This window comes from Macaca fascicularis, chromosome 5 (genome assembly GCF_037993035.2).
Source record: "Macaca fascicularis isolate 582-1 chromosome 5, T2T-MFA8v1.1".
NCBI lineage: Eukaryota > Metazoa > Chordata > Mammalia > Primates > Cercopithecidae > Macaca > Macaca fascicularis.
This window is the reverse complement of record NC_088379.1, coordinates 98,838,036-98,852,754: the sequence shown is the minus strand read 5'-3', so window position 1 is coordinate 98,852,754 and position 14,719 is coordinate 98,838,036. Positions and strand designations below refer to the sequence as shown.

Sequence of the window (14,719 nt, the reverse complement as noted above, 5' to 3'; positions counted from 1 at the left end):
CATGAATTTATTGAGAAATTTGTATTGCTAATAACTCCTCACTTCATTCTGTCTAGGTTGTTTTGCATCTTACATCTCAGCATTAAATACCTACTGAAGAACCTCTTACCCTTAATGTAGTCAACTTTAGACAGTTAGAAATTTACGGTTACCAGCTCTGCATATACACTCAATTATGTTAGGCTTTTCCTTACCAAATATATATATATGATTTGATATATTTCCCTACCAAATATATGTGTGTATATATACACATATATATGTGTGTATATATATGTTTGTGTGCATGTGTGTGTATATATATATATGATTTGGATTTGCTGTATATATATTTGCTATATATATAAATATATATGCATATTTGCTATATATAAAAATATATATGCATATTTGCTATATATAAATATATATGCATATTTGCTATATATATAAATATATATGCATATTTGCTATATATATATACAGGAAATCCAAATCATATACATGAGACACATATGTGTGTGTGTGTGTGTGTGTGTGTATAAAAACATCATTTATATAAGGGCGTTTGTATTTCTCCTTGAGAAAGTTATCATTCCAGTATTTCATGAAACACCACTATTGGCACTCAGCTTCTTCTTACATGTGATAAGTAGCATACAACGAGAGTTCATTTTCTGCAAACTATTTTCTTCATATTACATGACACACACAGAAGGTAAGATACTGTAATGTCACATCTTGCAGTAGACTTTCTGTCTTACTATATGAAATTTATCCAAGTTCTTATTCTCATTTTATACATGTTGCAAGTTAAAAATCAAGCAGCTACAAATTGTATAAATATTAAATTTACTATTTTATAAAAATTACTATTATAACAAATGAAAGATGATGCTATTTCCCTAGACAAGATTCAGATTACTTTTTTTCCTTTACATTATTCTAAGTCAGAAATTGAATTTCTTGCTTAATACTTCTGGTAAATAAATATTTAAAGTCATTTCAATGCCTAATTTCCCCCCAACCCTGCTTTCTCTTTCAAACTACAATATTGACTTTAATGGGTACTGTGATCGTATTGCATGGAAAACAATCAAGCAAAACCATAGTACAGGAAAAAGCATATTAATCAGCATGTCTTATCTTACTTTGCGAACACCTCTGCCAAGCTCTTCTCCATAGTTGGTTCCAAGGATTTCAAAATGGACATTGGGATTGCCTCCATTTTCTCCAAATTCTAGCTCTCCAGTCAACCCACTAACTCCACCCTAAAGGAGAGAAGATACTGATGTAAAATTTCAGAAGTAAAAAAAATAAATAAACATAAAAGGAAGTTCTAGGAACTCTACTTCTATCTATGAAATAATACTTAAAGTATGCAGTTTTAACAGACCGCTTTTTAAAATAGGTACACAGCATAAACAGGAGTATAGTTGAACTAACTTTGGAAATTCCTTAATCCAACCTCATCTATTTTTCATAAAAACAGAAATTTAGACCCCAAAAGTCAACTGACTTCTCAAAATGAAACCATGTTAGAGCTCAGACTAAATTTCAGGCTCAAGTTTTTGCCACCATACCTTGTGACTTGAATGGATCCATTAGTCAGAAAACAAGATGTTTCCATAGTGCATAAAATCTATTTAAGATAGATATCAACAATCTTCTTTGTTCTAGCACAATTCCATTCAAATTTGATCTAAAATTATACCTGGGGATCTTAAAATCCATGGTTTCTAGATTATTAGAGGCTTATTATTTTGCACCTTCTTTAAATATATTTTCCAAATCAAAAATAAAAGAAAGCTAAATTAGGCTTGAAATCTGTTTTTGCTCTTAACGGGTAGTGCTGGCTGTTGAGATTCACTGGGAATTCCAAGCTTCATCTTTCATTCAACATGACAGATGTTCATTTATCCAACAGATGGCAATGTAGGTCATACTTCTCTCTTTCTTGTTTATCATTCTTTTCTCAGTTTAGTTTATCAGCCTTCATATTATTTAGGATTTTACCAATGAAAATCACACTCCCAGTCACTTCAATGCTAAAATATGTCTAACTTAAAGTTTTGGCCTGGTAATGACATTTATTTAGAAAACAAATGATCTCAGTTTTGTAAATTGTTTTAATTATCACCTCTAAGATGTTGGTATTTAAATATATCTCACTTGACATAACCTGCAACTCTGTTTCCAGACTTTTCCGTCTGGTATTAATATTATGCTGCTTGCTTTTCCTTCTACTCCATCTGTGCCTTGTAGCCCAATCACCTGATGCAAAGTTCATGATGAATTCAATAACCTATTTTTGATTGATGTTTTCCTACTTGAATCACTAATTTTAATATTTAATCTATTGTATTTTTATAACAGTAATAATCAACAAAATTAATTCTTCACTATTATTCCCTAATCAGCCAAACTATTATCTGGTTTTATTAATAAAAATCCTAGTGCATTTGATATGTCAATACTCTTTTCATATACGATTTAGCAGTCAAGAAGATAGGTCACACTTCCTGGGTTTCACGAATGGCTTCAGGACCTACTAGCTGTGTAAACCAGGCTAAGCCATTTCATTTATGCCTCAATTACTAGATCTGTTAAATGGGAAAATAACAGTGCCTACATTAGAAGATTATTCTAATTCTTATAATTCATGTACAGAATACTGAAAAGTTCTTGACATGTGGTGAGAGCTTAAATACTATTATTATTATCATCATTACTTCCACTGTTACTTAATTCTTTATTTCTGAAGGATTTTTAGTTCACAAGTTGGCATAATCTTGTTTTTTAATGAAAATTCACTGGGTTTGCCAAAAAGTATTATATGCTTAAATATTTAGATGGCTTTGGAAAATATTGTTGCAAATGTCAACTCAGTTACATTTCATTGGTTAGCTTGGGGAGAAAAAAGTTAAAGCAGCTGGTCTAGAATGTATTCATTCCTTTCCCTGGTGTGTGGACAGGGCAGCAACTGAGGGTGAAGGTTGGGTCTAATTTCCCTGACAACTGGAACTCCAGGTAAATAGACTAGTAATATTTACTACGTGGGAAATCCCTTAGCAGGATATCCCAGGCTAAAGAAATACTGTAGTAAATAAACCCAAGATCTATGGATTAACGGTTTGTGGCTCCTCAGAAAATGTCCTGAAGCTTTACGTTTTTTAGGGTAAAAATGGAAATGTTTCATAATGTAAATCCTCCCTGTGGTGAGAAGTAAACCTATGAAACCCTCCTTGGAGACAGAATCAGCATTTCCAGTGTGGGAAGAAAGAACCTGGGGAGCCATGCAGAATATCTCCTACTTTTTCTGCTTTGCACCCTTTGCTTGCCTGTATTTTTGATAAGGGCAATATATCTGATTTTTGCCAATCTATTCCAGTCTGCGCTCACTATTAATATCTCAAAATATCCAATTATATTTTAAAGACTGAAGTGCAGTGCATCTTATTATCATTAGTATCTCCAAATGACAAATACTGTAGGAATTTGATTGACAAGTATAGCTTATATTATTACAAATAAGTTCTACTTGTATTCAGAATATTTTATAAAAGTTTTTCTTATCTATAACCATACATCTACCTGAATAATATCTTCTAATTATATCAGAATCTTAAATTTCTGTTTTAGTAGCTTATTTCTAGGAAAAATATATCATATATCAATATGATTGCTACATAAAAACTACCATAACCCTAAAATGTTTACACATTTGAGCACTACACTAATCTGGTGTCATGTTATTGTTCTCAATCAATACCCACGTGGCCACTCCAGGTCATGCCTTCATCCTTTACTTTATCTTCCACTGAATGACTTGGTTACTTGAAAAAGGTACAGAAAACAATAAAGTGGGGAACTTGCATTGAGTTTGCTACAGCATTTACTTACCTTGCTCAACTTTTTGACTTTGTAATTTGTTTTCCTTATGCTATATTCCTAATGAGCTGTTGGCATGTAAAATCAATGAAACCTTCCCTCATGAAGATGTCAGGGATGACTGAGAGGTCAGTATTTCAAGCAAGTAAACCTTTTAACTAAAACCTATTGTTATATCACCCAGACTTAACCTCTCTGATTTTTGATTGCCATAGAAAATTCCAGCGCTTTAAAGCTTTTTTCCATCTATCCTCAAATTAACCTTGAAAACAGAGCCTTGGTGAAAATGTGTGCTGGTCAAGGGGTAATGAATGGTCATTATTTTTGTGCATGCATGGTTGTATTTTTTTAATCTCTCGGTGATGCAGCAGATTTTCAACAATATAAGCTAATGGGACATTGATAGTATGAATAACACATACAAATAATTTCTAAATGTCCTTTAAATTGGCAGTAAAAATTGCTGCCAGAGTAAACCTTTTTAAAAATATGAAATAAAATTTGTTTTAATTTCATCCATCCACTTGATATATAAAAACCAGCGGACATCAAATATCGAGGGCAAAGAGTAGAAAAATTAAAAGAGGAGAATCAGAGGTTGGGAATAATTTACCACTGGACAATGAGTTTCTAAAAGGCAAAATGTATTATTTCCCTATGGCTAGGAAAGGTTGGGGAAAAGGTAAAAAAAAAAAATTACTGAGACTTTATGTCATTCCGTTTATGATGAAGGATCTTTTCCTACAGTGGAAATGACAAAGGAACTTAAGAATTACTTTTGGAGGATCACGTGGGACATCAAATATTTATCATACTTGCCTAATTTCCTTATACTTATTCCTAAGTTCCTTGTAACCTGCAGACGTGTGTGGGAACCAAGGATAATCTGTTAATATAAGCATGGGCTCAGCAAGGCAGTGAACACTCTGGGAGGTGCCAGACTCAGTAGGGAGCCCTGATGCCTTCATGTTTCATCAGCATCAGGTTCAGAGAGAAAAACTCCCAACAAGAAAAATACCACATTTTCTACCCAACAAAGAAATACTTTTATGGGTAAATAGAAATTAAGATACAAGATGCAAAAAAAAAAAAATACAAAGAACTTAATTTATGGGAAATATCTAGGAAAATTTGAGTTGCCATGTAACATTATGTGTGTGTATATATACATATATTTGCATATATACATATACACTCAAATAGTCATTCATAGTAGAAACTCACAGCTGGCTGAGAAGTAAACAGGAAGTTACAAGCATTGTCATCATGCTGCCTCCATTTTAGGGGATCCTTAGGCCTAGTCAACCAGTTAACTGTGGAACCCAAATTGAAAACTTTAACTTGTGTCTCATTTTTTTTCCTTTGAATTATGTAAACTGTGTGTTCAATATAACATATTATATCATAGTGAATTGCCCAGAAGTGCATGTTGAACTGAATTAAATTAAATCTGTTCCACTTTACCTACTTTATGATTAAAATGACCTGAAGCTGGAGTGTATCTCGGTGAATCGACGAGAGGTCTATTCCAAGAGCATGGATGACAGTTTTTAAATCCCCTATGACAAAAAGTTTATTTGCACACATTTTTGTAAAAAGGCTACCTTATATTTCAAGACAATACTGTTTGTGGTAAACCAGATTATGTTTTCCTAAATTCTCTCTCTTTCCTTCAGATTTCTAAATTCTAAATGATACATAATGCTTTACACAAAAAGTAACGTCTCCATTTCTTTAAGTATGCAGACTTTTTAAAATCCCACAAAACCAAACATGACAACTTATTAGAGCTCATTTTGTCCCATCCATTAACCTAGGAATCATTATTTTAATCTTTGTCTTCCTCACACACACATGTTAAATCACCAAACCTTATTTCAATCCTGTAAATATCCTCAAGGATATCTACTTCTATCCATCCCATGGCCCATACCCTAACCGGGTCTTCTCTAAGTAAGAGGATTAGCCTCTTCATTGGTGTTCTGTCATGCAGTCAGTCTGGTTCAAGGGCATTTGCAGAATTCTCTACTTGGCAGGCATGGGATAATCTGATTTTATCACCACCCCGTTTAAAATACTTCAGTGTCGGCTGGATGTGGTGGCTTACGCCTGTAATTCCAGCACTTCGGAAGGCTGAGAGAGGTGGATCACCTGAGGTCAGGAGTTTGAGACCACTCTGCCCAACATAGTGAAACCCTGTCTCTACTAAAAATATGAAAACTCGCCGGGTGTGGTGGTGCATGTCTGTAATCCCAGCTACTCAAGAGGCTGAGGCAGGAGAATCACTTGAACCCAGGAGGCAGAGGTTACAGTGAGCTGAGATCACACCACTGCACTCCAGCCTGGATGACAGAGCGAGACTCCATCTAAAAAAAAAAAAAAAAAACCTTCAATGTCATGTTATTCCTTGAATAAAGGAATAACGTTTGGAAATTTCGACATCATTTATGAAACCCTTGGTGGTCTTTCCCCTTTTAGCTAATTAGAAACCATGTCTCTATTCTGTCTCTATTCTGGCTGCCTTGGGCTTATTTCAGATGCTTCGGTGTGTTAAGCTCTCTTTCCTACAAGCCTGGAAACATTCTATTTCATTTGTGTGAAACATTCTTCCTTCCCCTTTCCTGGAATACTCTTAATTTTCCTTTCTTAGCCTAAACATTTCCACTTATCTATCACTCTCAGGCCTACGTAGGCCCTCCCATGACATATTTCTAGAACAGTTGGTATTTACCCTTTTGTAGAACAAATCATGCTTGTAATTATTTTTGATATTTCTATTTTCCTTCCTTATTCTCTGATCTTGTAGTACAACATATGGTAGTATTCAATAAATATTTGTTGAATGAATAAATTACCATGTAAGAATTGGTATAATTTCAGTACTTTTATCAGTTCAAAAAATACTCTGTGAGGTATCAACATATATCAAGATAACTATCAGATATCATATTGATATATGCTGGGCTCAACATATATCAATATGAGAAAATGTACTGGTACTTAAATATTTGAAATATTGCATAAACTGATATTTTCTATTTTCTCACATTCCATATTAAAAATAATTACAAAACTTTTAACAGAAATTGGTCAATTAAGACAATGCAAAAGAACTTGCTTTAAGGATCTATTAAATTTTAGTTCACTTACTAATATAGAATACACAGAAAATTGTCAGTGATATTATGTTTAATTTTGAATCTAAGATTTTTCTTAGTTTTTAAAAAACTTAAATGAAAGAGGTAAAGGTGTTCTTTCTAACATTCAGGTCTGATTTATCAAAAAATTATTTAGTGTCTTACATTTACCCACAAAATAATTTTTTTCCTAAATCACTTTCCAGTCAAAACAATTTTATGTGTTCTCTGCACTCTGGTAAATTAATCAACTTTTGTCATTGTACAAATGATTTATTCTAATAGATATGTCAGCTACAGCATTCTACCACCTGAAATATCCTCCTTCCATAGCTTTTTATATCCTAAGCCTGCTAGTTTTCAAATTTCCATTAAGATGCTATCAGTTCCATGCAAATATTTCTAATCTATTTTCTAAGTTGTGTTCTCAAGGAAACAGGTCTGAGATGGAGATTTGCTTGTATGCAGGAGGTTTATTTGAAGTGCTATTGAGAGAGCACTTGCAATGGAGTGAGGGAAGAGGGACTAGACAGAGAAAGAAATGAAAGCCTGATGCAAATACAATACCAGTTTAAGTCATCCAATGGACCAGTCTATAGATAACCCTTCAGACTTGTCCCTTGAAGAAAGGAACTTAGACATTTCTAGTTTTGTAATGACTGTTCATTGGATTCATGCTGCCCCTAGAAAGAGGGTGTAGCAATTTCTGTTCATGGCAATTCCTGAACAGAGGCTCAGATGTCTTTCTTGGCTGTGAAGCAGCTATCTCAGTTTGTTACCACGGCATATTACACTCTCCTCTAAGATTCTACAGTATCCTATATTTACCACATTTGGGTCCTTTTGTTGTTTCTGGCCTTAGAGTGTAGCTCTTTGTATAGTTAGTCAATATTCACTACTGGCCTCTAGATTTCCTCTTTTTTTTTTTTTTTTTTTTTGGTGGGGGATAATCCCATAACTGAGTTTGCACAGAACATTCTACAGTATAGACATTCGATAAATACCTGTTAAAAGAGTGATGAATACATGAATGAAGTGCCCTCTTGGAAATTGTTTCAGTATTAAAAATATTAACACTAAGAAAAAAATGAAAAATGATTTCTATTTAAATATAGTACACTCCTGTAAATAAAAACAGGCTACTTGTGTTGCAATGACATGGCACTATTCCAAGAAGGTAGATCCGCACTGGGTAAATTGACGTCTAAATATCCCAGGGGAGTGTTTTTAAAATTGTAGTTCTAAGAACTGATTGTGGTGGGAGTCTGTGGAAATCCTCTCCTACTCTTTTCCTTAGTAGCTGAAATTTATTGATTGTATTTATACAGTTTAAAAAGTTTGAAAGCTTGCTCTAGGTTACATAACACTAACAAATTTAATTATACAACATGAAAACTCTTTCCCAATATATAAATACAGTTTTCATGAGAGGCTACAACAATATAGCTTCTCATAATAAATTAAAAATTGAAAAACAATCCATATTAAAACTTAAATATGATTTATTTAATATTAACCGAGGGTGTTTATTCCCGTGATTTCTTGGTGTGCATTTAGCCAAGTGACTTTGACAGGAGTGAACAAAAATGATTGCCATGAACAACAAAAATGGTAAATGGCAAAGTATACAGACACCAAATTAGAAACCAAAAAAACCTGGTATTTAAAGCTAGTTAGCTACGCAACACTTAGTACATCATTTAATTTTTCTGAAGCTCGGTTTTCTATACCTAAACATGGAGTAAAAAGGTTAGATTAACTTTATTGTGACTTGCTACTCTTTATTGTGACTTGCTATAACTGCATAAGTCACTAATAAAAATGTAAAAGAACTTAAGTGCATAATATAGTAAAACAAAAATAGAAGAATGCTTTCTTTACAAAATTTTTTAAAAATCCTCTTTTCACATAATGCCCCTGGTGTGTTTAAGAGTATACTTGTTGCATGCTGCTTTTTAAGTCTATGTCAATACATACAGTATTAGAATTGGAGTGATTAATTTTATTTGACAATGATATCAATCTGTATTTAAAAAACACAAGAGAACCAGTAATTAAGTTTGGAAAGTTGATCAGGTCAGTCAAAAAAATATATGAAATATCAATATCTTCCTTTAACACCTACAATAACTAGTTTGAAAATCTAATGGAACATATCTCATTTATGATAGCATGCACACACACACACACACACACATGCACACACACACACGCATGCACACACACATCCTATAAAATTTTAGAAACAATTACAATGAAAATATGTGTGAAGAATACTATAAATCTTTAATCAGGTTTACAAAAAGCTGACTATATGGATAGATGCCGTGTTATAGATGGAAAGACTCAATATTTTTAAAACTATAATTCCTTCAAAAATATTATACAACATCCATGTAAATAACAATGGCACAGGGCTGCTGATAATATTTGGCAGAAATGAACATGAAAGCATTAACCGCTAATTTTAAAAAAGAATAAAAATGAGGAGGCACTTATTCTACCAATTCATACAATAAATTATAAAGCTCAGGTACACAAGAGTACCTGAGAAACAGCAACCTTGTCCATTACTAGACATTTATACTGCTATGTCAATGACATTATTTTTAATTCTTTTGTTTCATTCCCCATAATAAGAATATAAATTAGGGATAGGAACTTGTTCTCTTCTTGATTGCAATTTGTGTAGCAGCACAAATTGTATGTAATGTGTATGTAGCATGCCCTTAATATAGGCATTTTGTATTTACTTGAATGTAATTAAAATTTTTATCACTAGAATATTCCCATTGTAATAAGGAGCCTGACCTCATTTGTGTTGCTGGCTACTGACTTCTTTTTAAGCCTTATCCTCCCTTTCTTTGACCCCACATCTGTACAGTCTTATTAAGACAGGCCTTCCTGCACCTACTTATTTGACACCTGTGGGAAACTTGACCTTCTCAAATCTCCAGCCCACATGAGTGGAAATCTTTTCCCAGCCCTAATCTCTAGTCACCAAAAAGGCCCAGGCAATTCCCTCTGTTTTGCCCAAGCCAGCCTGAATCTGGTTGGGGCCATTCTGCTCTTCCTGGGAGTCTCTATGTGAATAATGAACTTTCTTTCTCACTTGATGTGTGGAGTATCATCAACACTGACATCTAAACAGGTGACCAAAACTACACATATGATGCAGAAAGTAATATAATTTAAAAAAATCAATTTTAAGGTCAGTTTGAAATATGAGACAAAAATATAACATTGAACACTTGTAATCATGTATATTATTCCAACTGAGTTTCTTGACACAAAGAATGGATACATTTCTTTTTTTTTTTTTTTTTTGAGATGGAGTCTCGCTGTATCGCCCGGGCTGGAGTGCAGTGGCCGGATTTCAGCTCACTGCAAGCTCCGCCTCCTGGGTTTACGCCATTCTCCTGCCTCAGCCTCCCGAGTAGCTGGGACTACAGGCGCCCGCCACCTCGCCCGGCTAGTTTTTTGTATTTTTAGTAGAGACGGGGTTTCACCGTGTTAGCCAGGATGGTCTCGATCTCCTGACCTCGTGATCCACCCATCTCGGCCTCCCAAAGTGCTAGGATTACAGGCTTGAGCCACCGCGCCCGGCCGATACATTTCTTTAAAACATGACACTGGGGCAGAAGCTGAGAGGGACAAATGTACACATAGTCCCACAAAATAAAATTTCGTAATTATTGTATTAAATAATTGTTTGGGTTATAAATTTTCTAATAGTAGTATCTTATATATTAAATTTCCACATGAGAAATACTGACATATTATGGTGTCTCTCTTTCCTTCCTCCTGATCCTCTCACTAAATAAGTGTTTCCTAAGAAACCTCTTAATCTATTATTTTGTCTTTGTATGAAAGCTTCAGAAGAATAAATATATTCAGGTTCCTACATCCTAGCCAAACCATGAATTAATAAATTGGCAGGATTAGAATCATGTTCAATAACCTCCCTTGGATTTATACCTGTCAGCTCTCTACATAGATAAGGCTGGAAGATTTTGGCAACAGCTTGAAGCTAGATTAGACTTATTCATTTTTCAGTTGAAAAGTCTTTCTCTGCCAATATATTCAATACATTTAATTCTCAAGTACTTTTGTTGATAACAGCCAAAATTCTCATTAAAATTTTCCTTGGCAAAGAAGACACAACATTACGATGGTTTGAAATCCCCACCAAAACTCATCTTGAAATGTAATTGCCATTGTAATGGTATTAAGAAGTAGAAACTTTAAGAGATGATTGAGGTCATGAGAGTTCTGCCTTCATGAATGGAATAATGCTGTTATTGCAGTAGTGGGTTAATTGTCACAAGAGTTTGGTCCCCTTTTTGTCTCTGTCTCATGCACTTGCTTGCCAAGTGGTGTCCTTTCACCTAGGATAACCCTTATCAGATGCCAGCCCCGAGCCCTTGGATGTCCCAGTTCCAGAACTGTGTGCCAAATAAATTTCTGTTCTTAATAAATTACAAAGTCTATCGTATTCTAGCAGCAGAAACAAATCAAGAGAGAAAACTGGTACCAATCAGTGGAGCTGTGGCTATAATACATACTTGAATATGTGGAAGTGACTTTGGAACTGCATAAAGGTAGGGGCTTGAAGAATTTGAAGGATCGGACTAGGAATAAAAAATTGTACTGCTCTGGGCCGGGCGTGGTGGCTCACGCCTGTAATCCCAGCACTTTGGGAGGCCGAGGCGGGCGGATCACAAGGTCAGGAGATCGAGATCACGGTGAAACCCCGCCTCTACTAAAAATACAAAAAACTAGCCCGGCGAGGTGGCGGGCGCCTGTAGTCCCAGCTACTCGGGAGGCTGAGGCAGGAGAATGGCGTGAACCCGGGAGGCGGAGCTTGCAGTGAGCCGAGATCGCGCCACTGCACTCCAGCCTGGGCTGGGCGACAGAGCGAGACTCCGTCTCAAAAAAAAAAAAAAAAAAAAAAAAAAAAAAAAAAAAAAAAAATTGTACTGCTCTGAGTAGAGCTTTAAGGGCAATTCTAGTGAGGGCTTGGAAGAGAGAGCTGTAGAGAAAGTCTGAATCTTCTTAAGAGTTTATTTAATTTGTTGTGACCAGAATACTCATAAAAATCTGGAGAGTAAAGGATATTCTGATGAGGTCTCAGACAAAAATGAGGAACAGGGTATTGGAAACTGGATTGAAAGCCATCCTTGCTGCAACGTAACAAACACCCTGGCTGAATTGTGGCCATATTCTAAGACTTTGTAGAATGCAGAACTTAGGGGCAATAAAGTAGAGTATCTGGTTGAAGAAATTTCTAAACAGCAGTGTATTCAGGCTTCTGCCTGGTTACTTTTACCTGTATGTAGTAAGATCTGAGAGAAAGAAATGACTTAAAGATAGATTTTATATTTAAGAGAGAAGCAGACAAAACATTTGAAAAACTTACAGGCTGGCTATGTAAAGAGTGAAAACGTATGTTCAGGGCTAGGTGCGGTGGCTCACACCTGTAATTCCAGCACTTTGTGAGGCCAAGGCAGGCAGATCATGAGGTCAGGAGATCGAGACCAGTCTGGCCAACATAGTGAAACCCTGTTTCTACTGAAAATACAAAACAAATTAGCCAGGTGTGGTGGCACGTGGCTGTATTCCCAGCTACTCAGGAGGCTGGGGCAGGAGAATTGCCTGAACTCAGCAGGCGGAGGCTTCAATGAGCCAAGATCACACCACTGCACTCCAGCCTGGGCGACAAAGCAAGACTCTCAGGAGAGAATGCCAAGGGTGCAGTCAAGTAGTGTTTGCTAAAGATATTAATATGGCTACAAAGGAGCGATGTGCTATTTATCAGGACAATAGGAGAAAGATTTAAAAGGAATTTAAAAGGAATTTCAAAAATCTCTGAAGCTGCTGCTGCCCTCACAGGCTCTAGGAAGGCAAAATGATTTCAGGGGATATGCCCAAGGCACTCATCATAGGTTCCCTGTCCAGGGTCACCTAGCAACTCTTCTCCCCACATTCCAGTGTAACATTCTTCAGTTGCACCAGTTATGGCTCAAGTGGTCTCAGGTGAAGCTTGGGCTGTCATTCTGTAGAGTGCAAATGGTAAGCTGTGGCAGCATCAATATGGTGTTATACCTTCAGGCATACAGAGTGTGAGAACTGTGGCTATGGGTTCCTGCACCAAGATTTCCAAGGATGTCGCAAAAAGCATGAAGACCTAGGCAGAGACTTGTCTCCAAAGTGAAACCACCACAGAGAGCCTCTACTAAGACAATGTTGAGTAAAAATGTGGGGTTGGACTTGCCACAAAGAGTTTCCATTAGGGCAATGACTACTGGAGCCATGGAAGTGGGACCATCCCTAAGACCACAGAACTGTAGGACTAAAACAGTGTGTCACTCCAACCTGTGAGAGCTACAGAAGCTGAGTTCATCAAAGCCCTGGGAACAGGGTTGCCTGAGGCCTTGCAGGCCCAATCCCTGTTCTAGTGGATCCAGAAATTAGGACATGGAATAAAAGGATATTGTTTCTCGGCTTTATGACTTAATGTTATTTTTTGTGTTGAGTTTTAGACTTACTTAGGACCAGTTATCGTTCTTTTCTTGCCTATTTCTCTGTTTTGGAATAGAAATGTCTATCCTATGACTGTCCCACCACTGCATTTTGGAAGTAGATAATCAGTTTTGAATTCATAGTTTCACAGCTGGAAGAAATTTGCGTCATGATGAATCATGTGAGTCTCACCCATATCTGATTTAAATGAGACTTTGAAATTTGGACTTTTGAGTTAATGCTGAAACAAGTTAAAACTTTTGGAACTATAGGGATAGAATGAATATATTTTATATGTAAGAAGGATATGAGTTTTGGGGGTCCAGGGATGGAGTACTATGATTTTAGTGTCCCCTCCTAAACTCACATTGAAACTTATTTGCTACTGTTATGGTATTAAGGATAGGGACATTGAGGTGATTAGGTTATGAGGATGCCACCTCATGAATAGATTAATGTCCAATAATGGGAGTGGATTAGTTATCCAGGAAGTCTTGCCCCCCTTTTCGCTCTATCTTGTGCAGCTGCTCACCATGTGATGCCCTTCTGCCATGAGATGACCCTCTCCAGATGTGGGTGCCACAGTCTTGGACTTCCCAGTCTTGAGAACCATGTGGAAAAAACTTCTGTTTTTTATACATTTCCCAATTTGTGGTAAACAGTTAGAACAGCAGAAAAGGGACTGATACAAATACCAATAGAAAGATTCAGGCTCTTCTCTATTTAAAATATTTATTTCCTCTACTTCTAGTTTTTGTACTCCTAGCTTACTTCTAATATTATTTTTTTATATTTTACTCCGACTTTTTAAGGTCATTTATATTTCATTTGACTAGCTATTTTTCTTTTGTTTTCCGGGAAGAAAGGAAAATACATGCGAAGAAAAAGGATGGATAAAATAAAAAACATAAGCTTCCAAATGTCTGTCTCCTTTGTGTAAAGGGTATGGGAGAATTTGTTTGTTTTATTAATCATTTCATTTTAAATCCAAGAGGCTGTGCAAGACAAATGGAAAATGTCAGGAAGGATGACATGACAAAGAGTCTAATAAACTACAGAATGCTTACACCACTGAGAGGAGCTAAACAACATAAACTGCCTTCTGGGAATGGAACAGGTAGCTAAGCCAAACAGATTCACAGCTGGGAGAAGCAACACATTGACAGTGAAGAAGAATAATGCAATCAGTT

General features: G+C 35.8%; 1 protein-coding gene across 3 annotated transcripts in view; it reads right to left on the bottom strand.

The window, feature by feature from the left end:
* The window catches only part of GRID2 (glutamate ionotropic receptor delta type subunit 2), a 1,557,400-nt gene that overhangs the window by 582,486 nt on the left and 960,195 nt on the right, over window positions 1-14,719 (bottom strand). For all 3 annotated transcript variants that reach the window (XM_005555440.4, XM_045393369.2, XM_005555439.5), the window contains exon 8: window positions 1,131-1,250. In XM_005555440.4, coding sequence (XP_005555497.1) covers window positions 1,131-1,250 — 120 coding nt within the window. The remainder of the gene's footprint in view (window positions 1-1,130; window positions 1,251-14,719) is intronic.